At 31.1% G+C, this 27,278-nt stretch overlaps 1 protein-coding gene across 2 annotated transcripts in view; it reads left to right on the top strand.

The window, feature by feature from the left end:
* Positions 1-27,278, top strand: part of Cog3 (conserved oligomeric Golgi complex subunit 3) — a 77,965-nt gene that overhangs the window by 41,445 nt on the left and 9,242 nt on the right. For both annotated transcript variants that reach the window (XM_075353739.1, XM_075353737.1), the window contains exons 8-12: positions 941-1,080; positions 8,586-8,746; positions 8,875-9,013; positions 18,663-18,838; positions 24,291-24,426. In XM_075353739.1, the coding sequence (XP_075209854.1) occupies positions 941-1,080; positions 8,586-8,746; positions 8,875-9,013; positions 18,663-18,838; positions 24,291-24,426 (752 nt within the window). The remainder of the gene's footprint in view (positions 1-940; positions 1,081-8,585; positions 8,747-8,874; positions 9,014-18,662; positions 18,839-24,290; positions 24,427-27,278) is intronic.

Raw genomic sequence — 27,278 nt, 5'->3', positions numbered from 1 at the left:
ACATTTTTACTTTGCCTTGTATGTAGTAAAGGAAATATTGTGATCGTGAAAAATTTCGGTTTTCAGATTTCAACAAAAATATTTATTTTGACTATCCTTGAATCTATTTTGAGTAGTTTTGGCATGACATCTGTACATATGTATATATGTATCTCGCATAACTCAAAAACGATTAGCTGTAGGATGTTGAAATTTTGGATTTAGAACTGTTGTAACATCTAGTTGTGCACCTCCCCTTTTGATTGCAATTGACTGGAGCCAAAGTGTCAAAAAGACCAAAATCCAAAAAAATTGGATTTTGCACTTTTTCTTAACTGCAGTAATAAGCCCTCATTGAGAGCTGTTCAACAATATATCATAAGATGGTACTTATTTTTAGTGGTTCCAGAATTATAGCCAAATAAAATTTTTATTAATGAAATATTTGGATCATATAAGGGGAAGGCACATTGGTTCAAATCCGACTTCATCTATTTTTGTTTTAACTTTTTTTTTCTAATTTAAAATTTTCTTTTATTAATAATTATTAACCTCTGATTGTAAAAAAATATTTACAATAAATAATAATAACAATAAAAAAAAAGTATGAAAAAATATCAGAAGTTATTAATGAAATAAAATTTTATATACATTGCATTTTAAAAAACTGTGTATATGTAATTTAATAGACATACAAGGAAGTTGTGTGGTGTCCACATCAGAGTTTTGGTAATAGCGTGCAAGTGATTATTTCTGTTTATTTATTACCTTTGTTTATTTGATTATTTTCTGATTAATATTTGTTTTTATTAATTTTTTTAATTTATTGATAAAGATAGTTTAACAAACTGAAATGTACATCCAAACTGAAATGAGTTATACATTACTCACTACTGTGAGTTTAGTTTTAAACAATTTAAGTTTAAGTAATTGTAATTATGGTATTTTGTATCTTTGACAGAAAATATTTGGAGTCTATATGTATGAGCCTTTATGATAAGCTACGACCAATGGTTATTCATATGAAACATTTAGAAACATTAGCGGAATTATGTTCAATATTACATGTTGAAATGCTTCAAGAACATGTTCACAACAGTCGTAAGTTCTACATTATTTTGATTATTAAAATTATTTTTTTTTTTGGGAATAATCATACAAAAACTTTATTTCATATTTAAATTTGTATGTTAGAATAAAATGAAGAATAGGCGGACATGAAGATGTGGGATGAGTTAGTTATCAATATTGTTCTAAATAAAAATTGGTCTTAATGTTAAAGTCACTGAAAATCAATATTTTGAATAAAAAAAAATCACATTTAACCCTCTTTCTACAAATACAAGTACAATGAAACTAAAAAATAAACAGTTTCTCTTTAGATAACATGACTTTAAATTGTGACTGTAAAATTATTTTAGTTCAGTTTAGTAAAAGCATATAATATAAACTTTTAGCCGTGAGATCTGTATTCACATGAGTTATACTACTATATGACTCAAAAATGCAACAAATGAAAAAAGAATAAAGAAAAATAATTATAAAAAAAGAGCAAAATACAAACTTCATGGACCTTTTATTAATATTGTACTTCATCATCAAATCGCTGGTTGTGTGATGGCTTGGAATATCCTTCTTCTTTGTATCACCATAAAGTTGTTTAAACATTTGGTATATATTTTATATCAATAAAGATATAAAATTTAGTAACATTTGCAATATTTGGTGCAATTTACGACTGTTGAAATAGGGTTAATAGCCTACCATTTCTACTTCAATCTGTTCTGGCGTTTAATATAATTGTATGGTAAAATAGATGAGTATAGTTTGATGGGGAGTATTTGTGGAATGGGAAAGGGTTTTCAAGCCCAAAAATGGGTAATCAGAATAGTGACTAATTCAGGTTTTTGAAAATCATATGGACCTGTTTTTAACAAGCATAAATTACACTAATAAGCAGTTTTTGGCATATTAAAGTTTCATTTTGTTCCTAATTTTATATATTGAATTTAAAACTACAAGCAGAATTTTTCCATCACCCACAGTATTTGTGAGATAACATTTTTATGTATTGATTTTGCAGAAATCCACAAATTTTTTTAGGGATACTTATATTTACAAAAGAATATTTTTAATGATTTCAAATAGAGGTTGGGATATGACATAACATAACGAAGGCAAAAGCTGTATATGCGTGATGATTCGTTTTCTTTAGGTCCTGACATGTCAGCACAAAGCAGTTTTCTGAGTAATACATATAATACACCAGTATTGTATAAACATTTGGTGTGAATGCACTAATTTTGGTTTCATTTTATTCTGTGATTTAAATTTACTGTGTCGAGTGTGCTTTAGTGAATAAATATGAAAAGGAAGTACATAAATCTGGAAAATTTCTATTACATATATGGGGATTTGGTGTTTAAAGAACAGAATTTCACTTGACTTGTTAAAAAATGTTACGATTTATATTTTAGTTGTAAAGCTTGAGATCAAGATAAGAACTGGGCCCCTCTGATCTACTGCTCAAGCTGTGTGAAAAAATGGCTGATAGACTGGGCTAGGGGTAATCAGCATATGAGCTTTCCCATACTGATGGTGTAAATCACAAGACCATTTGTTAGACTGTTAGTTCTGTATTACAAAGATAAAGGAATAAGTAGTAAAACAAAACCCAGTGTAGTACCTGAATTTACTGCCTGCTATAACTCCATTACCTCATGGTGAGGACTTAACTGAACCACATCCCCAAACACATCTAACTCAGAAGATGAATCTGAATATTAGGTAGCCACTGAAGTTCGACATGAGGAAAAAGATGATCTTAGTTTTGAAGCAGAATTCTGTTCCCATAAACCTCATCTGATAATTCAGCCTAAATTAAACAACCATGATCAGTATTTGAACTTGTTGAAAAAAAGCCAAGTTTTTGGAATCTAGGCTGAAAGGCTGGAATCTTCTTCTTACTGACACTAAAGTGTGTTTTTTTGTAATTATTATAAAACGTTTTAAGATTTATATTCTGAAGAAAATAGTTTCATGAACTGTCAACGATATTTGTATTGTCATGGATGCACTTCATCATGAACGTAACTACAGAATGGAGACTGTTCATTGATTCTTTGAAAACTAGTTTTTAAGGCTGTCCTTTTGCACAATGACAACAGATTTCCTTCTATGCCATTAACTTATGTACTTATGTAACATTTGAAAATATGAAAATCCTGTTAGAAAAAATTCAGCGCAAGCACCATTGGACTATATGTTGCAATTTAAAGGTTATTGCTTTATTATAATCTGTAGCTTGGTTGCGCTAAATTTTAATGCTTTTTGTGCAATTAGGGACGTAGGGTCAAGAAAAATCATTATTTCAGGAACAAATGGGCAAAATATGAAGCACTTACACCTGGGTAGAAAATTTTGTACCCTGTAGTTAACTCTGAAATGACTCTTTTACTCCATTCCATATAAAACTAGAGCTTTTCAAAACTTTGTTAGGTAATGGATAAAAATAATTCTTTCATTATTTGAAAGAAAAGTTGTAGTGAGCCTCCCCAAATAAGAACTTTGGTTAGAAATGGACAATTCAAAAAATTGTTAAGCCATGATGAAAAGTCAATGTGGAGATCATTTAAAGTGTTGTGCAAAACTCTGTAGAAAAATCATAAATCCTCTACTAATGTGATATTGTGGATGAATTATTACACACACGCATGCACATGCCCACACACACACACATACACATAAACACATACATTGTGGTTTAATATGTCCCTAAAAATTCATTTCATGGAGTCTCACCTGGGATTTCTTTCTGGGCAATCCCAGCACTGTCAATAATAAGCATGGTTACACCAACAAATCTGCCATTGCAACAGGTGCCAGCAACAGTAATTATAAAAATGCTTGCAAATTATTGTTGAAAGCTAATAATTTTAATTTATGTATCAAATGCTTAATTTTTTTAATTGAGTGATGTATTTATTATTAATTTGATATAAATTTCATTTATTAATTACTATAATAAATAATATTTTATAAATTAAATATTTTAACTCTTAAAAATATAAGATAAGTATATATTAATAAAAAGGTTTTAAATAAATATAGAATTTAAAAATTAAATTTTAAATTCCATTGGCAAACAATAGTGCAAGCTCCAAGTATTGTAGATCTTGCATCTTGTAGAATCCACAGTGGACAAATGCAATGTCCTAACAACATATTGAAAGACAAAATTAAATGACCTTGGGGCACAGTTAATCAGTTCATTCGTTTTCAAATAATATATTGCACAAATAGTCAGTGGGAAAGGAAAGTGAGATTATTGCCAACTATTTAATACTACTTTTTAGTATGTATCAGAACTAAAATTAAAATCCAGTGTTGTATATAAGGCATTTCTGTTATACTTAACAAAGGAATGTTATTGGTGTGTAACATTCATGTTTACAGTTACAAGTCATGTTAGTGTTCTTTGTTTTTTAACAATTTTGTGTGGCTAAATTATTTTTTAGTTTGTAATTAAACTTTGAATGAAGTTTGTACTGCAGAGTAATGTGCTTTTTTGTTATTTATCTTGCTAATGAGTAATTTAAAAAAAAAAGTTATTTTAATTAAAAGTGTATTACTATTAACATTTTGATTGCTGGGCCACTAAACACTTTCCTTCAGAAGAATGCCAGGCATTTTTTTTTTCTTAAAAATTAGTAGTACAATATTGAGGAAGTGTATACTTATTATACTTACCTTGTGAGAAAGCTTATTATCTCTCCTTTTGAATCTTATAATGAGATAAAGAGTTACTTGAATGCCTTTATCTTGAATGTAAGCCTTTCCACAAAAAATAAATAAATAAATAAAAAAAGTTGACTGAATAAACACTCTTATTAACATAGTATGTTGAAATATATTTATTCTTATTAAGAATTAAAATCACAGCAAATTATCATAGTTTTACATAGAACTATACTAAAATTAATGAAAAAGCAAGACATTGTTCAATGTTCAGTTGCTGTTACAAAAATGTAAACATTCTAGGTTTTCTAGGAGTTTCAAGAATTATATTGAGCGTGCCGAAGTAGGTTACCTGATAAAAGGATTAGAATAGTTATTAATGATTGACCTGATTTATAATTTTTACTGTGATAATGTTTGTCTTGTGTGTATGTTGAGCATGATATTCCCCATTTCCTTATCATCTGCTAGATGTTTTTCATTTTAGGACTACATATGTTGATTCTTTCCTCTTCAATTCTTTAATGTGCTTATTAAATTTAAAAATGATTTATTAGTATGAATTACTCAGAGACTGAAATATATTTAGTTTCATTTCCTGAATATGCTAAAAGTTTAGAGCTTTTCTGTTAAATCTATAATTTTATTTAAGTTCATATTTACTCATAATACAAGTTTGGTATTTAGGTTAAATTATAACAAATTTATTTTCTTATTTCTTTATTTAATTATTTTTTAATTCCTATTTTTGTTAATAATAATAATAATAATATTTTATTATTGTATTTAACAATGTTATTTTATTATTAAATAGTAAACATTTTTTGGCTCATTAATTTTATAATTACTAATTTACTTAAATCTGGTTTAATTGAAGTTAATTTAATTACGAGGGTTATTTTTTTTCAAGGTCTGATAGGTTGCAAAATAAAAACCCACGCAAAAATCAGATGAACCTTTGCGCATATGTGTTGCGCATCACCTCTAGTATGGCCTTCAATCACGCCGCATCACTTCATTTAGTTCTGAACACGCAATTAGCACATAAACATGTCTACAACAATAGCATCTTCCGCCAAGTGTGAAGTGCGTGCGGTAATTCAATTTCTTCAGGCTGAGGGGTGTAATGCAGCTGAAATTCAAAGACGAATAAGTAATGTGTACGGTGAAACTTCAATGAGTGACAGCAAAGTGCAACAATGGTGCAGGAACTTAAAAGCAGGACGTGCAGATGTTCATGATGCAGGCGGTCAGGGAAGGAAGCGAGTGTCAACTGATGATCTCGTTGAACGAGTGGATGAGGTAATTCGAGAAAATCGTCGGTTCACAATTTCTGTATTGAATGATTCGATTCCTAAAATTTCAAGGTCAGTTCTCTACACCATTGTGAGTGATAGACTTCCGTACCGCAAACTGTGTGCGAGATGGGTTCCCAAGATGCTGTCCGGCCATCACAAAACAATGAGAATGGACGCCTCCCTAACGTTTCTCCAGCACTACCACAATGAAGGAGAAGATTTTTTTAACAAAATTGTCACATGGGACGAGACGTGGGTTCATTTCGAAACTGAAGAAACAAAAGAACAATCCAAACAGCAGGTGCATTCTCATTCTCCCAATAAACCAAAGAAGTTCAAGCGAACCTTTTCCAACAGAAATTGTATGGCTACTATGTTCTGGGACCGGAATGGAGTTCTCTTGGTGGAATTCATGGAACGTGGCACGACCATCACTGCAGCCTCATACTGTGTGACTCTTCAACGTCTACGAAGGGCAATTCAGAATAAGTGGAGAGGAATGTTATCATCAGGCATTGTCTTTCTCCATGACAATGCTCGGCCGCACACTGCAGCTGTAACAAAGAAGCTCCTGCAGCGTTTTTGTTGGGAAGTGTTTGATCACCCACCATACAGCCCGGACTTGGCTCCATCTAATTTTCACCTCTTTGCTCACATAAAACGCTGGTTAGGAGGACAACATTTTGGCACAGACATCAAGCTGCAGACCAGCATAGAAACATGGCTGAAAACACAGGCGGCTCCGTTCTATGACGAGGGTATTGGAAAGTTGGTACCACGCTACGACAAATGTCTAAATCAGAGTGGCGACTATGTAGAGAAATAGCGTAACTATGTAAGTACTTACAAATAAAAAGTTTTTTTTTTCACTGTGGTTTTAATTTCATGACCGATCGGACCTTGAAAAAAAAATAACTGTCGTATTTATTTGGGAACGAGTTCTACATTAAGACAGTTATTTTTCCATAACAATCTAGTTAGGTTAGTTCATTTTTATATAATTTGTTTACTTAATAAGGTTGGTTCTGTAAGTTTTCATTTGGTGATTTTTACAACAGTAGATCTGATTATTGATATTTTGTTTGTTTTATTTGTTGCCATCTGGAGTATTTTTATGTAGTTGAATCTAGTTTTATGTCGGTTATGTAGTTAGTAGTATATGTTGGACATGTAGGTTGTATGTGGTTATGTAGTCTTGTAGTCTTAATGTATTACCAAATTTTATTGTAAATAAATGTCTTCTTTTTTTAACTAAATATATTAATTTTAATGTTTTGGTTTTTTTTTACGTAAGTGCTCCAAATTAAGGTTTCTTAAAGGATTTCTTTAAGCTATTTCTATTTATTTTTTTTTATTATTTTTTTTTTTTTGTTGAAATTATAGCTTTCATGTTGAATCTGTAAATTTATGAAAATCAACTTAATTTAACAGTTTTGACAAACTTGTCATATGTAGATTGTGTTATAATGTATTATTTATATCTCTTCTTTATTATTATATTAATTGATAATGGTTTTATAATTTTAGTTTCTTGTTTGGTCATTAAAATACTACAATTTTTATTTTTATGATATATATTTAGGTTTAAAATTAATTATTAGTTTTTAATTTTTGGGTTAATCCTCTAAATAAAGTATAAATAGTTATTCTTAATTTTTGAGTTAATTTTATATTATTGCTCTAAATAAAGTGTAGTTTTTAGAGGATTAGCTCAGGCTAATCAATTTCAATTTTTTAAAGTTATTTCATGTGAAGATGGCTTTTATATGAAATTAGTTTTTATCTTGTGTTTTTTGTACTTGTTTAATACTTACTAGTAGGTTATTCATATATTTTATTGTTTAAATATTGTATTCTGCATAATATATTGTATTTACTATACTTGCTTGAATGTATTATACTTGTTTATTTCTTTAACAAGTCTGGTAAACAAACATTTAGCTTTTTTTTTTACAAGAAATATTATTATAGTATATTGTATTACTGCTATTTTGTTATAAAACTGATACGTAAGGTAGAAAAAACAGGCTAGCTGTTTGCTTATAGAGAAGAATGGATGTGGAAAAGGCTGGCAAATGAAGTAAAAAACTGTCAGGGTCTTTGAGGAATATGGAGTTGATTATAAAATGTTAAGTGGATTACTTGTGGATCAACTTAAACATATTTTAACAAAGGGTATTTCTTTATCTTGAAGTAATTAATTTTCAGTTTTAGTAAAAAATAATTTCCAAATTAATTAAGTTTTCTCCTGTATTATCGATTAACTGGTTTAAAACTTTTTTTTAACCTCTGAGACCACTGTTAAGTATTGCTTCAGAGGATGAGATGAATGTTTTGTAGCTTGTGAAAATGCCATGCCTGATCGAGACTCAAACCCATGACCTCTGAATGAAAGGCTGAGATGCTACTACTTGCACCATGGAGGCTGGCTTTCTTACTATTAAATGAAGTAAAAAGTGCATTGCTTATGTTACATTAAAAATCTTGTTTCAAATAAAAGCCTTATTAATCTTATTTGTAACAAAATAAATACTATGATTAAATTCAAATATTTTATTCTTTTTTTTATAGCAGCAGCACTTGAGGCATTTGGTTCAGTTGCTGAACAGCTTCTCCAGGATGTTCAAGAGCGCCTAGTTTTTAGAACCCATCTTTACTTGAAGACTGATATTGCCCAATATAAACCGTCACCTGGTGATTTAGCTTACCCTGAAAAGCTTGAAATGATGGAGGTTTGTTAGTTTTATTTTTTAACATTTTCTAATTGAAATGTTTCACTTTATTTGAATTATTTCTAAATTTTATATTTATATTGATTTGTACTTATTTGTTTGTACTTATTTAATTTTTTTTACAATAGAAAATAGCACAGTCATTACATGAACAAGAAGTTGCAGCCCTGGCTCGTTCTGAATCACGATCATCATTGGTGTCTATTGGTTCATCAACTTCACAAGAAGTAGCAAGGATCAATATGCAACAAAGAGCTCTAAGTACAAGTAAGTAGCTTTTGTTAATTTGCATTTATGCAGGATGTGATGGATTGTTAATTTTAATCCACTCTTACAATTTCATATATGTAATTAGTGTTAGGAATCCTGGTCTCTTAGCTGATAAATACATGGGACTATTTTACAACAACGAGATAGGAAACAACTTTTTGGATAGGTCAGTAGTAATCCATAAAAACGTCAAGGTTACAGTACCTCTGAAGATCCCTAACATGAATCCAGTTAAGCATTTAGCCAAAATCCATAATTGCTTGGGATAAAAAAAATTGTATGGGATAGGGGTCTTTCTGTGGATAAGTCATGTATCCACAGAAAGACTACAAAAAAAGATAATTAAATTGACTCAAAAAAGTGGTTAAACACTCTTTTTGAACTGAGCATTCACCTAAAAACATTTTTTCAGGAAATCAATGTATCTATGTCCAGGATGAGAACAATTTATTACTGATTGCTTTTTGCAGACCCAATTCCTACATTTTCTAATCTTTCTTTAGAAGTGAATAAGACTGTAAAACTTTTCTTATTAATATAAATTAGAGGTGATATGTTTTTTATTAATATTTATAGAAAATGGTTTTCTGAAGATTGTCAAACAAAGAAATGATTAGTAATGGTCCATATGGAAGTGATCTATAGAGTATAACTTAGTTTTTAGCATTACTGGTTGTAATGATTCCTGCTTACAACTATTTGTTGTTCTACTTAAAGTTCATAAGATTTAAACATATGTTTTAATCTCATATGTCATATGTATGATTATGTTGAATTTTTCTGATAAAGAAAAGTGGGAAATGATAGAGTAGAAGAAATAGTAACAAATTATACTTCTGTGTGGGTACAATTTTCAGTATTACAACATTCAGCAGTTGATGAAAGCAATAATGCTTAGTAAATGTATAGGCTGCATGCATATTTATCACAATGTCTTTGTTGTTTGTGTTTATTTTTATTTAATGTTAATTAATTAGCCAAATAATGTCAATAATTGTTATTGCAGAGCCATGAGACACATTGTTTAATGCTTTTTGTATGGCATGGGAATAAGTCTTTTTAGGTTAATTTTATGTCTGTGCCAACATATAATACGTTAAAATGTTTACCAAATTAATTTTATGTTAAATTTTGGCAGATAAATGTACGAGAGATGATGAGAAAGTAAGACCCTCTGTTTGAAATAAACACATATTTATAAGACAATTTTTTTTTATTGAACAAAAATTATATATTTTTATCTATTTTTTAACATAATCACCAAGTTTTCTAAACACTTTTCATACCTTGTGACAAGTATTTCAATTCCACTCTCATAAAAATGTTATCCAATTTCCTTCAATCATTTAAGAACCGCTTCCTTAAGTTCATCATCATTAGCGAAACACTACCCTCCCAGGTCTCACTTGAGAGGACCAAACAGTTGATAGTCGCAGGGTGCTAGGTTAGGGCTGTAAGGCGGATGAGACCACACTTACCACTTCAATTTTTGCAGTAACACCTTTGTCACATGAGGCTGAATGAGGAGTAGCGTTGTCATGAAGAAAAACAACCCCATCGCTCAATCTGCCGGGTCTTTGATCTTTAATGGCTTTATGCAATTTTTTTAGTCTCACAGTAAGATTTGGCACTGATTGTTGCTCCTCGGGGCACAAATTTACTGTAAATAATTCCCTCAGGTACGAAAAAGACTGTCAGTAACCTTTCGAACATGTGGGGATGTTTTCAATTTTTTTTTGGCTGCTGCAAATTGTTATGTTTCCATTCACACATCTTATGGTAATATATATTCATATATGCATTCCACGTTACCCGTCGTGTTTGCAGTTGAAGAACGCCCAGCACACAGTTTGTCACTGACATTTGTTCTTTTGTTTCTGAATGTTTGGTACCATTCTGTGATAATCAGGCATGACATTGCATTCTCACTGTACACCTCAACAATTTGGCGATGAATTTCACAACAATTGTAATTTTTTTGCCCATAAAAATTGGATTACTGAACGCACTTCTATGCTGGATGAAATCTCTAGAGGACACGCCATAATGACAACGATACACATGTACACCTGTACTGAATGTTGTACAGATTTGCTGCTGTGGAGCGTAAAGACAATAACACAACCAGTGCTGCCACCACAAGACATTAATATATCCCTTTCAGTTCAAGAACATGGCAAGAGTGTAATTTACATTTGATCCACCTCTTGTAGTAATTGCTTTATATAGTACATTTGAGATGTTTCCATATCTTTCACTGCAATTAACTTGTTGCTACTATTTTGAAAATTTGTGCAGTACTTGGTTCCTAAGAAATATTTATTTACTGTTGGTATCCCTGCTGTGAAGTTTAGACAGAACACTCGCTCGCTTGTTTCTGCTAGAAAACCACAGTTGATGCAGGAGGATGTAGTTGTAGTGTTGAGGAATGTGACGTGTGTTTGGGTACATATCAATGCAAAGAGCAAGTTATGTCATAAATAATGAATACATTTTGTGAACACTTAACGGTAATCTACCTCATAAAGTGACAATACTTGATCAGAAGATACAAGTATTTTGGCCAAATTTTATGAATAAACTATTCATTGGTTACATGGAAGGGATGAAACAGTGTGTTGTAGTCTGTTGGGATTTATTAGCATGATATCAAAATTTTCATAATGTGCTGTCCTGAACAAGAATGTTATTTTCTGATGAATAAGCAGTTTATGAGCCAGACAAGTGATTTTCTGGACTAAGGAGAATCCCTATTTTGTACAAGAATTGGAAAGGAATCCATATGTCATGATTGTGATTGAAAAGATGGTTAATAACTCAACTTCAAGAGAATGATATCATGAAACATGTTTTGATTTAACAAGGTGGGTTCCAACACATTTTACGTTTCAAGTGTAAGGTTTCCTAAATGAAAAATTTCCAGCCCTCTGGATCAGTTGTGATTTGCAAACATCAACAGCCGGATTGCAATGCCACCATGATGTCTTGACTTTACAACAACTGACAATTCATTGTTGGGAATAATCAAGGCCTTCATATTTCAATGTTGATATGTAACAAACGAAGAATTGCATGACAGTGTAGAAGAAGTCTTTGAAACCATAACTTCGGAGATGCTTTGCAACATTTCAGAGAGGACATAAGATGCACAACTGTGTGAAGTTCAACATGATGATGATGATGAACACAAAGATCTACTTAATAATTTGCAAATACAAATGTATTTGGATGTTCAGAATATGTTCTAAGTTCACAACATTTATTTGTCTAGGGGTAAGTGGACTTCTCAGATATATTGTAAATTTGATTGGAATGGAATATTAAGAGTACTCAAATAAACAGCATATCATTCAAAATAGTAAGGAGTATTATTGGTTTAACAACTACTGATATAATGAATCATTATTGGTATAAATAAAATTTGATTGGAATATTAAGAGTACTCAAATAAACAGCATATCATTCAAAATAGTAAGGAGTATTATTGGTTTAACAACTACTGATATAATGAATCATTATTGGTATAAATAAAATTTGATTGGGGGGAGGAAAATCACATTCATAGGCCAAGGCCATTGTAAAACTAATAATAAATACACTTTATTTAAGTCTACAAAATATTAAACTAGTTCTAGTTTCGCTGGATGATTTGTTGGTATTGTTTTTTTTTTCTAACGTAGTTAAACAATGTTAGCAAGGACAACCATTGTTTGCATATCACATCAATTTAAAAAATAAATAAATTACACTAATTACAATCAAAATTTCGTCAAATAAATAAATACATTTTATTATTACAAAATAAAATTTTAGTCATTGATGGTGTTTTTTTTTTTTTTTTTTACTTAAATATTGTAATGGCTATAAAAAAAGTATATAGTGTTTTATATTAAAAATGATCTTACAAAGTTCAGAAAAGACAACAAATTCTTTTTCTCATTTAGTCTATTTTATTGTAAGATAAATTAACCTTTTCAGATCATGTAGCCTTGGAACTGGAATCCATTATCACATAATTTGAAAGTTTAATTATTATTTAATTAATTAATTTGAAATTTTACTTTTTAAATGAAGTTAATTTTATTACAACTTTGACTTATTTGAAAATGCAATGTGTGTTATTTTATAGTTTTCTTATTTTGTATACACATGCACGTGCGCACACTATCATCCTTATCACAGCTTTTCCCGCACTATGTAGTTACTTGTGTTTTTCATTGCAGTCAGTTTTTTATTATTTTATATTTTCTAATCAAGTAACCAGAAGCAGGTACAGGCAATCATATCACACACAGTTACAGTGGCAGTAGTTGTGTTGGTTAAGTCATCACACCATACACTCTTGCATCCCTTAAAAAATTGAAATTCAAAAACTCAAAAATAGTATTTAGATATTTATCTGGAGAGTATTTGCAAGCCCAGATCTAGTAATTATCTCTTTTGGTATAGTTAGAAATGGGGAAAATTTGCAATCATTGTTGTAAAAAATATTTTTACATATTCACATGAAGGCAATGTGTGTTATTTTAAGGTTTTCTTATTTTGTATACACACGTACACACGCACATGCGCACACTATCATCCTTATAAAAGCTTTGCCCGCACTGTGTAGTTACTTGTGTTTCCCGTTGCAGTCAGTTTTTTATTATTTTATATTTTCTAATCAAGTAACCAGAGAAGCAGGTACAGGCAGTCACATCGCCCACAGTTACAGTGGGAGTAGTTGTGTTGGTTAAGTCACTCTTGCGTCCCTTAAAAAATTGAAATTCAAAAACTCAAAAATAGTGTTTAGATATTTATCTGGAGATAAATTGAAATTAAAAACTCAAAAATAGTGTTTAGATATTTATCTGGAGAATATTTGCAAGCCCAGATCTAGTAATTATCTCATTTTGGTATAGTCAGAAATGGGGAAAATTTGTAATCATTATTGTTAAAATATTTTTACATATTCATATGAAGATTACACACACCAAAAATCAAGTTTTTTACCAAGAAATTAAAAAAAAAATAGCCAGGTTTCAAAAAAATTCAAAATCCATTTTAACTGTTTAAATTCAGAATTTCAAAAAATCTAGAAATTGGTTTTTAGATATTCACATGAAGATTATACACATTAAAAATTAAGTTGATATCTTCATTTATTACTGAGTAATTTAAAAAATAGTAAATTTCTTTGTTTCTCCATTTAATCCTTTAAACTCAAAATTTTAAAAATTCTTTCTTACTGTGCACTTGCACCACAAGAAGAATGTGTATACAAATTTTCATCAATTTACCTTTGGTAGTTTTTTCTGGACGTTGATTATGAATCATCACTCATATCATGTTCTATTATATATATATAGATATTCTAGCATCCCCATCACGGCTTCACCTGTTCTATATAGTTGTGTTTCCCATCCCGGTCAGGGAATATTTAACTGGTCATGGTTCGCTTCACTCACCTTTCCTGTCCAGCAAGAGGGCTCTGCCCTTTAGTCTCTGCTGTGTGTTCATTAAATAAATTCTTATGACAATAATGATGATAAATATAATTTAAAGCCTGGAAGGGTGTTCAATTTAGAAATGATATCAGTGTAATGTAATTTCTTCAGAGCAAAAGTTTGGCAGTGCAGATCCAAAACTGACCCAAAACTAAGAATTGGGTTTCTAAAGAATCAGTCTACATCTTAAAAATGTTAGTTATCACTGTTTACCCATACTTAATACAGGTAAAAATCTCTTTTGATCAGTTCTTAGTTTTACCCAACAACACCACTAGGAGGTGACTGTACTTTGTTTCTCATTTTTTTTAAATTTTTAAATTTTATGTTTTTTAGTTAAGTAATTGAGGGATGTGCAGCCAGTAGCATTGCATATACAGTTACAGTGACTGTATTGGTTGAGTCGCTGCCCCATTCACCGCTACACCCCTTAAAAAAATCAAAATTCATAAAACCTGAAAATGGTGTTAAGGTATTTATCTAAAGAGTATTTCAAGCCCCAATCTAGTCAATCTCGTTTAGTATGGTCAGAAATGGGGAAAACTTACAATCACTGTTCAAATTTTTTTTTACATTTCTTCACCCCTTTCAAGGTTAAAAAAATTTCAAAAAATCTAGAAATTTTTAGATATTTGCATGAAAATTACACACACCAAAAATCAAGTTGATATTGTCGTTTGATACTACCAGAAATTAAAAAAAAAATTATAAATCCATTTTAACCTCTTAAACTTCAAATTTCTTAACATTTAAAAATTCGTTTTTAGATATTCATGTAAAGATTACAGACATTAAAAATCAAGTTTATATCTTTATTTGTTATCGAAAAATTAAAAAAAAAATAGCTGCATTTCAAAAAAAATGTTAAAAATCCATTTTAACCCTTCAAACTCTAATTAAAAAAAATTCTTCTTAGTGTACACTTACACTGTAAAAGGTTATACTAATTTCAATTATATTAATATCAATTTTTCTTCAATAGTTTTTGCTGGGCACTGATGAATCAGTCAGTCAGGACATACTCTTATAATTATAGATGTTGTGAAAGAATAAATCTAGAAGATTTTCTCACTTGTGATTTGAACATTTTATGCAGTAGATATTCTCATTTTAATTCAATCTTGTAGATGTTATACAAAATTGCCCATAACCATTTAAAGAACATCAGACATGGTTGTAAATTAAGTTTATGGTCAGGTGAAAAAATTTGACTAAGGTAATACTAATAGAAAAAAATCATTAACTGATAAGTGTGAAGAGTAAACTGGCCAAGAAATATTGCCGAAACAGGAGATAAGGTGGCTGGGAAACATGTTCCTTTAAATGATTGTGTTCTGTCTACATATATATGTCATGAGAGCCACATGTGTTGTTAGGCATTTCTTATATGTGCCTGACATTTAATTAAATAAATTGATATTAATTTACATATTTCACCCTTATATTCTTTGAGTAATATTTCAAAACAAGATTCTTAAAAAGGAAAAAGTTACATTCTTGTCTTCTTAACTAAAATAGAAATGTACAGGGTGATTCAAAGAAACGGGAAATTTTGAAAGTTGTGTTGGTAGCCGTGGGCAATTGGTACCACTTGATAAGTGGGACCAGCCTCTCTAACCTAAGCTGCCATTTAGTTGTCATGGAACCTTGGGGTGGTGCGCAACGTGCATTTGCTATCAAAGAGTTTTACAAAAACAATGACAGTGTGGAGGAAGCGCGTAGAGAATTTCGCCGTTATTTTAATCTGGGACAGCACGACCATGTTCCATCAGCACATGCAATTAAAACATGGCTATCTAATTTTGAGGAAACTGGTTTGGCAATGAAAAAGAAACCTCCAGGCTGTGAGCGAACCATCCGTACACCACAGAATGTTCAAGCTATACAAGATGCTGTCACACGAAGTCCACATTGGTCAATCCGTCATCGTCTCTCAGTATCTTTACAAATGCATAGTTCAAGTGTTCAAAGAATGTTAGTGAAGGACTTGCAATACCATCCATACAAGTTGCAGATCGTCCAGGAACTGAAACCGAACGATGCAGTTGTGCGAGCACAATTCTGTAATGTAATGCTTCAGAAGATAAATGATAACGAAGAGTTTGTTCACGAACTGTGGATGTCAGACGAAGCGCATTTCCACCTCAGTGGATTTGTTAACAAGCAAAATTTCAGATACTGGGCACAAGAAAATCCTATGCAGCTACACCAGCGTCCGTTGCACAGCCAGAAAGTGACCGTGTGGTGTGCTATGTCTTCTTACGGTGTTATAGGCCCTTATTTTTTTGAGGATGACAATGGTCTTGCGATTACAGTGACGTCGGCTCGTTACGTAGCCGTGCTTGAAACCTTTGTTGTGGAACAACAAAAGAGATTTCCACCAATTCTTAACACAGCCTGGTTTCAACAAGATGGAGCAACGTCACATACTGCACGAATATCGATGGCATCTGTACGCCGATTGTTTGGACAACGTGTCATTTCTCGAAATGGTGACATTAGATGGCCTCCCAGATCGCCTGATCTCTCAGCTTGCGATTACTTTTTGTGGGGTCACCTTAAAAGAAAAGTGTTCCACAGTAGACCTGCTACAACGGAAGAACTGAAGGTAAAGATCCGAGAAGAAATTGCGGAAATTCCAGTCGAGATGTTACGTCAAACCATGAACAATTTAACGAAGAGACTTCGTGAGAGTTTACGTAGAAGAGGAGGTTACCTGCAAGATGTCATCTTTAAAAAATAAACTATAATGTATGTATCTTAAAATGGCAACATTTGTACAATTACATGAAATAAAATTCATTTTCTAAAAAAAATTTTTCATTGTTATTTAATTTTTTAAATTTCTTTGAATCACCTGTATAAACAAGTATAAAATATCTAGTTTTACTTTTCAAAAGGTTAATACTATAAAACTAAACAATTAATACAGTTATATATATATATATATATATATATATATATATATATATGTTATTAATAAATTCTATTAATTTTAATACAGTTATGTGCCTGCAAAGTGAAATTTTTCAACTCTTAAAGGAACTGAGTTACAACTTTGTAAATAAGGGAATTAGTTTGCACTTTCAATTAGCTATGTGTTTTTGTAGCTGATTTACTTTCAAAGAAAAACTTTTCTTGAGTTAAATGATTTACTCTGTCTAGTTATGTGGCTTGTAACAACATCTTGTTAAAACCAATTTTGTTCAAGTATTTCTATTCTTTCAAATTGAGGAAATAAAATCCCTCGCTTATAACTGAAAATAATAGGCTACAATAGTTACTGCTTGCCCTTCATCTTCTAAGACATTTGGTTCTGTAATTTGGAATTGTGAAATCACACACTATTCTTTGGGTGAATGGAATGATTTTGATAAATCTGTTGTGGATTATTTATATCCTAGAATCAATAATTCTGTTGATCTGCATTCTCATTAACATAAAAATGAGTCTCACCATTCATATAAAGTCTTTTTTATAAGTATTAGCATTCATTTCTTTCAACTTAAAAAATTTCTTTAAAATTCTTAATGTTTATTCTTGTCATGATCACTATTTTATAAAGTTGAAGTTTTAAAGCTATAGAATATTTCTAAAAATAGGCTCAAATAATCCACGGGACTGAGTACATATGTTTACTGATTAACTGATTCCTGCACATTTGTAGCATTTTGTGAGATCCTTATACTTTTTGATATGTTTGTCATCCAAACTGAGCCTGCAGAGTGAAAATTTTCCACTCTTAAAAGAACAGAGTTCTTTTACATTTTGTGTCATAAGGGAATTAGAATGCACTTGAAACTGCCTATGTGTGAAAGAAAAACTACACTCCTAAAGCGGTGTTGGCTATTCCATTGATCCACCATTCAGCACCATCTCACTGATTGATGAATGCAGGTAGAGATACAATTCTTGTACTTACGGCTTCCTCTCCACCAATTTATAAGTGATCCCTTCTAACCTTACTAAACGTATGAAGTATAAATTAGTAAATTAGATATTTATATTGACCTTATACTAATTTCTTAATTTTTTCACCACTTTCTTTGATACTCAATATCATAAAATGTTTTGAAATTGATTATTTTTAATTTAACATTCAATTAATGAAAGAAATATTTACATTTGTTACACATATTTAATGTTTCTGAATTTTATAGGTTCACCTGGAGACTTACATGGAATGTGGTATCCACCAGTAAGACGTACCCTTGTGTGTCTTTCAAGGTTATATAGATGTGTGGAACGCCCAATATTTCAGGGATTGTCACAAGAAGCATTAGCTATGTGTATTCAAAGCATAAATGAAGCAGCTCAAGCAATATCTGCTGCTAAGGTAATTTTTTTATAATGTAATAGTTTCTTTATTTTTGCTCCTCTGTAAAAAAACATATATATAAAAACCAAATAAAAGGTGTGCATACTGACAAATTCAAATATTAAAATAAACCCAAGAATAATAATTTCTTTATTTTTCCTCCTGTGAAAAAATATACACATAGAAAACAAAGAAAAGATTTACAGTTTTACAATGAAAATAAAAGTTTGTTTTGGTAAAGGTTGAGACTGCATTACTACTGAACCAGAAAAAAATTACTCCCCCCCATCTAGTAGACCAACAATAATAATCATTCTACTATTATTTATGCATATTTAATTTATTACAGTTTTAATGTTTTTGTAGTTGTAATTCATGTTTTTAGAGCTGACCATACTATCCCAGTCGGATTTAAATTGGAACGGTAAGATGAAAGTCACAGAACCTTATGCCTTTTTTTTTTTAATAGTTTATCAAAATTGTACTTTACTTTTGAATTTATGTGACATTTAATTATGTCATACAATTGTGGTTATAATGTTACTATATTAAACAGAATATTGTTCTTTTCTTACTGAATTAATCATGCCTTTTTTCTTATCATTTGAATTCAGAAGCTTTTCTAGAAATGAATTGTGGTAAGGCGCATTATCAATAACAACCACTGGTGGGGTGGGGGGGGGGACGGAAGACTAGGAATTAATTTTTTAGATGCCCACTTCATGAAATTGTTGTCGTTGACACTGTTGTGATAGTCACTGCTTTTTGTACTTGATTTGGAATGAACTCCATTTCTCCTCCAGTGTGGATTATGTGCTTAACTAATCTTTCATTAATCGACACTTTTACTCCTACACCACTGTCTTCCAATCATGATTTTATCATTGAATGGGACGTTAAAATATATGATTCATATAAATAAACAATCAAAGAAAATTCTTTTCTGAAATCAGTAATTTTTCTTATATATTTCTAAATCAAAAGTTTCTTGTTATCAGTTTTACACTACTTAAAACCTAACTCTTTCAGGATAGCTGCTAGTTCAATTCTAGAACTTTTAAATTGAATACAATTTTGGAAGTTCTTCATGTAATTTATATTTAATGTAGTCAGTTCATTATATTTCCCGTGAAAGTCGTTAACTGTTCTTCTTACAGTGACTTGATTGAAACTGTCTAATCAACTAACTTGTTTTGAACGTTGTTTATACGTTTTTGATGTGCTGGTTGAGCATGATGTGATTTAGATTTTTAAAAATTCTGCTTTTCTTTTCGGAGTTTTTAAACTTGTGATCTTGAAATCTCACAAATTGCAAGTTTCAACCCATTTTTTAATGCGTATTAATTGCTTGTTATATTCTTATTTTCCTAACTTTATAGCTTCTTTCTTCTTAAAATCATATACATTATTAACTCTTTCACAAGCTTGATTATGAAGCTTTTTATTTTTAACTATGGATTTTAAATTCTGCCATTACTAAAAAAAATTCACTAATAAAAAACATTAACAAACACGCCACACATTACAGAAGGAAACAACTATACCATTTCTAATGGAACACGCCAAGAATTGAACTAATCAAATTTGTAAGAAAAAACTCAGCAAGAAATGATCAGAATGGAAGAGGCAAGCTACAAATCCAAGGAGAAGCATTGAAAGTTGTTAGAAGTTAGGATGGAAGTGTTGTAATATTTGATGCAAAATATCCGAGAATGGGAAAATCATTTGGGTAGTTAGTAGCAGAGTGCAGATGGGAGGAGAATTTTAACAGTGTTGGAAGTAAAATATGGGTTAATGAAGTGTAAGTGCAATATGACAGTATTTATTGTTAATTTGCCCCTATTCTCTTTCATGGGTCACTATAATTAGAGAAGGCATTAAAGTACTGGTGACCAAGATTGAGGTTTTAAGAAATTCTGTATTTACAGAAGACTTCAGATTAAAATAATTGCTTACAGAAAATGCCAAAAAGAAATGTTTATTTAAAAATAGTGGGAAAAAGACCTAGTGTGAGATGAAGAAATTAGATAATTATTATATAAATGAATACTTTAAAGTGAATGGAAGTGAAACATTTTTTAATGAAAAATGATGAAGAAATAAAGTCAAGTAGAAGTCTATGATCTACAAATTAACTCTATAACAGTTGAATGAAAGGAAAGGATTTTGTTGATAGAATTTAATTTAAATCTGTTTAGTACATGATATACTAGATAGCTTCAAAAAATTTCCAGAATAGTTTATTTTTCAAAAATTGATCGTACGAAACAGTTTTAGAGTAATTTCCTTCAAAGCAGTTTCCTTTGACAGCAACATACTTTTGCCAATGTCTTATAAGTTTTAGAAATATTCTTGGAACTACTTTTAAGATAATGTTCTCAGCTGCTTCAACACATTAGTCATCTCTTCATTAGTGTTCTTTTATCTTTTCCTCTCCAGAGCTTTTTTCAAGGAAGTAAACAAGTAAAAATCAGCTGTTGCCAAGTCAAGAGAGTATGGAGGATGTTCAACAGTTGATACATTATGTCATGCTGGTATGACACTACTCTTCAACAAGGATGGATCATTATGTCATTGCATAATCATGCAAAAATATCCAATTTTTTGTTTCCTATTTTTCAGGAAACTTCATTCTTAGTGAATCCCACAATCAATGATTGATATCAGCATATATTTCCTTGTTCTCTGTCTGCCTATCAGGAATGAATATATCGTGATCAATACCCTGTGAATCAAAAAAAAACTTCCAATGTAGGCCTAACTTTTCCTTTGCTGCTATCCAAACAATGGTTCTGTGATCACGGAGATAATGTTGATTTTCTTTCTAATGATTGGCATTTTATCTGTACTTCATACAAAAGACCATGTTTCATCTGTTATGGTCTTTTTTCAGAAAATTTTGTTCTTGATCAGCTATAGTGATGAAATCTGCCAGTATCGTATGAATTTCTTTCTGATCTGCAGAAAATATTTTTGGAACAATTTGTTTACCAACATGATACATGTTCAGATTATTAAAGAGAATCCTGTAGCAACTTCTGATTGACATCCCAACTGATGATGCTATTTCATTGTCAGATTTTTTCTATCTCTTCAAAGAACATCCTAAACACATTCAATATTTTCTTCATTTGTTAAGGTAGACGAGCATCTGCTATTAATGTTATCTTCAACATTAACATGCCATCACCAAAATGCTTTTGCAATTCATAAACAGCTGTTTCTTCATTGCCAATTCTGCATGTGCTTGCTTAAGCAGCATTAATATTTTTGAGGATGATGTTTTTTAAGCCAAATGCAAAACTTGATATTTGTGCATTGTTCAATTGCTGACATTTTGCACTGAGACATACATGATATCGAACAAACAGCTCTACTGTTATTTTTTGGGAAATAGGAAACATGTAATGCAGTTAAATTGTGATGTCATGAATGTTGCCAATATAAAAACCAAAAATTTCCTTATTATGATTGTTATTTTAAACTATTTGAGGCAATTCTGGGAACTTTTTTAACTTGCCTTGTTTAATACTTTATAAGACTTTCGTGCATAAGGATATGTAATAACTTATGCATTGTGACAGCAGTTTGAACAATTAACTTATAAAATAAGAAAAAAAACAATAAATTAAAGATTTTAATACGTGCATGTTTTTAAAATAAGGTCTGTTTTAAATTTGCAGCCATATGTGTCATTTAAACAGATGGCTGTAGTGTAGGTCAGTTATTTAAATTAATAATCATCTGTTAAAAATAATAATTTAGTCATATTGTATTTATATTTTTCCATTTATAATGAGTGCTACAAATAATTCTGCAGCTGAAAATTCACAGGCAAATTTGATTTTTATGGGCTGAATATTATGAGTGATGTTAAAGTAAAACTGTGGTGCTGTTAATTTTAAAAAGGACGAACAAATGTTTGTAATGAAGAACATAGTGGCTGGCCATCAGTAATAATGGATGATTTAATTGAAAATATTTGAGAAAACCAATGCTTCACTGTGTAACAATTGTCTTGGAATAGGCACATACAAAGATTGTGGTGTGCACATCACAAGCATTAAGTTTTCATTGAAAAACTGAGCTATAAAATATTGTGAGTCAGGTGGGTGCTGAAGATGGTAACTGACACTCACACTAGGAAATACATCTTGCTGCAGTGGATGAATTTTTATGACATGCACATGATGGTGATAAATTCACCTTCGCATTTATATTTCACAATCAAATTTTACTGGAGATAGAACGTGGATTTTTATTTGAATATCAAGACAAAGCAGCAGTCAGTACAATGGCGGCATTTATCACCTCATAGACTGAAGAAGTTCAAACAATAATGTTTAGTAAAGAAGATTATGGCTACTGTTATTTGAGGCAAAAAGGGTGTCTTATGAATTTATTGATTGTGAAACTGCTGTGATTACTGATATGTATTTTGAAAAGTTAAAAAGTCTTAGAAAAACGATAAAAAATAACAATTTGGGATGCCACACTGTGGGATTATGGTTTTTGCTTAACAATCCTCAGCCACACAAGGAAAACCACAGAGTGAGGCAGATGGAAAAATTTCATTGGAAAATCTTTAGTCATCTACTCTACAGCTGTGATTTAGCTTCCAATGATTATTTTCTTTTTCTTTACCTTACACAGTGGCTTGTATTATAAAGGTTTTACAATGACAGTAAATTAAAAAATAATGTTACTGCATGGTTTAAGTTATTGAGGGTGGAATTTCATAAAGAATGAATGAAGACACTAATGAATCGCTATGAAAAATGTGTAGTTTATGTAGAAAAATATAAAATACATTTTGTCTTTATTTAAAAATGGACCTTACTTTAAAAGCATACCTTGCAACTGAGAAAATGAAAAGCTTATTAGGAATAGACACTTAAAAAACTGAAAATGTTTGAACACTTCTTTTTAAAGGATTTTGTTTTTTAAAAATAAAATGAAATGGAGGATTGAAAAACTAAAATGTCTGCAATTTGGGCACACTAATGTTTCGTCAGATTCATTTAATTGGGTTGAAATTTACAGAACAGTGAACATGTTCTCAAATTTAACATTATTTTGTGACCAGTGAAATTTCTATCACTGCCATTTTGTAATTAATTTATGGTGCAATGAATATCTATTCTGCAAAATATTATTAAAGAAAATATGAATCTGTATAATGGTAATGGTATATTTTAATCGTAATTGTCACTTGGTAATTTTAAAAATTACTATTTTTAGATACTAAAAAAATTACTGGCTGGAAAATGACATTTATGTCTCTAGAGAAATTAGCAGTTATCAGTTATCCTAGAAAGTATGAGACTTCAATAACATGGGCTTTTTTCAGAAATTAAAAGATTTTTGTAAAAATGTAATGGTCATTGAGCAGAGGCACCTCTGAAAAATGATTATTCTGTGTACTTTTTGGGTTTGTAAATTGTTAATTTTTTTTTTTCTTTTTTTGTAGAGTCCATTTGGAGTTCAGAATGGAGAACTGTTTCAAATCAAGCATCTTTTAATACTCAGAGAACAAATTGCACCATTTCAAGTTGATTTTACTGTCAAAGAAATGAGTTTAGATTTTAGTAAAATGAAAACAGCAGGTAAAAATTATAAATTTGTATTCCTAAATATTATCATTATGTTGTATTATACAGGGTGATTCAAAGAAACGGGAAATTTTGAAAGTTGTGTTGGTAGCCGTGGGCGATTGGTACCACTTGATAAGTGGGGCCAGCCTCTCTAACCTAACCTGCCATTTAGTTGTCATGGAGCCTTGGGGTGGTGCGCAACGTGTATTTGCTATCAAAGCGTTTTACAAAAACAATGACAGTGTGGAGGGAGCGCGTAGAGAATTTCGCCGTCATTTTAATCTGGGACGGCACGACCGTGTTCCATCAGCTAATGCAATTAAAACATGGCTATATAATTTTGAGGAAACTGGTTCGGCAATGAAAAAGAAACCTCCAGGCCGTGAGCGAACCGTCCGTACACCACAGAATGTTCAAGATTTACTAGTTGCTGTCACATGAAGTCCACATCGGTCAATCCTTCGTCGTCTCTCAGTATCTTTACAATTGCATAGTTCAAGTGTTCGAAGAATGTTAGTGAAGGACTTGCAATACCATCCATACAAGTTGCAGATCGTCCAGGAACTGAAACCGAACGATGCAGTTGTGCGAGCACAATTCTGTAATGTAATGCTTCAGAAGATAAATGATAACGAAGAGTTTGTTCATGAACTGTGGATGATGTCAGACGAAGCGCATTTCCACCTCATTGGATTTGTTAGCAAGCAAAATTTCAGATACTGAGCACAAGAAAATCCTACGCAGCTACACCAGCGTCCGTTGCACAGCCAGAAAGTAACCGTGTGGTGTGCTATGTCATCTTACAGTGTTTTAGGCCCTTATTTTTTTGAGGATGACAACAATCTTGCGATTACAGTGACGTCGGCTCGTTACGTAGCCGTGCTTGAAACCTTTGTTGTGGAACAACAAAAGAGATTTCCACCAATTCTTAACACAGCCTGGTTTCAACAAGATGGAGCAACGTCACATACTGCACGAATATCGATGGCATCTGTACGCCGATTGTTTGGACAACGTGTCATTTCTCGAAATGGTGACATTAGATGGCCTCCCAGATCGCCTGATCTCTCAGCTTGCGATTACTTTTTGTGGGGTCACCTTAAAAGAAAAGTGTTCCACAGTAGACCTGCTACAACGGAAGAACTGAAGGTAAAGATCCGAGAAGAAATTGCGGAAATTCCAGTCGAGATGTTACGTCAAACCATGAACAATTTAACGAAGAGACTTCGTGAGAGTTTACGTAGAAGAGGAGGTTACCTGCAAGATGTCATCTTTAAAAAATAAACTATAATGTATGTATCTTAAAATGGCAACATTTGTACAATTACATGAAATAAAATTCATTTTCTAAAAAAAATTTTTCATTAACGTTATTTAATTTTTTAAATTTCCCGTTTCTTTGAATCAGCCTGAATATGATTTTGTTGTCATTTATTATTGTTTTGGATTTATAAGTACATCAGTGTTTTTCAACTACAAAAGCTAAAAAAAAAAATTAACAATCCAACCCATTTCTATTAGGGTTATGTCCTTTAGCTTTTGAATAAGTTGAATTTTATATAAGTCAGATGAGTGTAGTTGGTAATTAAAAAATTCACTATTTGCTAACATATTACTCAACAACATGCTTACTCGATATTGATCTTGCCTACACTCCTTTATATTTGACTTTTTTACTGTATTATTATTATTATTATTATTATTATTATTATTTTTAGATGAAAAGGAAAAGATTCTTTTTTTTTAATTTTAAATCTTTAAAAAAAATTTTTAATACGAGGGTTATCCAGAAAGTAACTTATATTTTGAAATAAAAAACCAACTAAATAAAAATAAAAAATTTTTTTTTTTTAATTTGAAAGGGACAATCTTAAACTATTTTTCTATATAGTCACCATTTAATATGAGGCACTTGTCATAACGATGCAAAAGCTTTTCAATTTCTTGTAGAAATCTGCCAGCTTAGATTTTTGGCACCCATCTTGCACAAAACTTGTGATAACCAAGCTTCCCCGATACAGTTTCATGCAGTAAACTTTGTGAAATTTGAGGGAAATGAAGCAAGAGTTCTGTAATTGTAATGTGACGATTTTTATGAATTTTATTGTTGATTTTCATCGCCAGTTCATCAGTCAAAGGCTAGACCAACCACTGTAGTTCTCATCATGAACATATGTGTGGCCATTTTTAAACTGAATGCACCACTGCTTCGCTACACCTTTACTCATTATTCCACCTCCGTACACTTCACAAAGTTGCCGATGAATTTCAACTGCTTTGAGGTTTTTTGCCAGTAAAAACCTAATCACTGAACGCACCTCACAACTCGCAGGATTTTCTATTGAAGTGCATATTTCAATAATTCACAAAGAACAAAGTAGAAAAATCACAGTCAACATGTTAGCTTGATGCGTACTGAATGTAGAAATGTTTTGAAGCCAAGATGGCAGCCCTATCCCCACCCATCTCCACGCTAGGCACAAACGTAAGTTACTTTCTGGACCTCCCTTGTACATTTGATGAAGTGGTATGCAAACACAAAAGTGCTAATGTGGAAGAATTGAAAAAAAAAGCAGTAAGCGACATTTTTATTTTATTTATTATTGATAATCATTACTTTATTTTATGTAAATCCTATTTATCAGCCCTACTTGTTGAATAAGGAGCCTCATTATTCTGATGATTGCCAGTTCCAGGATTACAACATTTTTTCTTAATAAGTTATTTTATATTCCATAGAAAATAATTATACTGGTTGAACAGCTCACATACTCATTTTCTAACACATTGCATATAATTAAATTTTGTACTGATAAATAAAATGTTATTTATTTTTATTACAAGAATTCTGTGTATAAAATTGT

The sequence above is a fragment of the Lycorma delicatula genome, chromosome 1, assembly GCF_047948215.1.
Source record: "Lycorma delicatula isolate Av1 chromosome 1, ASM4794821v1, whole genome shotgun sequence".
In the NCBI taxonomy this organism is placed as follows: domain Eukaryota; kingdom Metazoa; phylum Arthropoda; class Insecta; order Hemiptera; family Fulgoridae; genus Lycorma; species Lycorma delicatula.
This window is presented reverse-complemented; position numbering and strand designations above follow the sequence as displayed.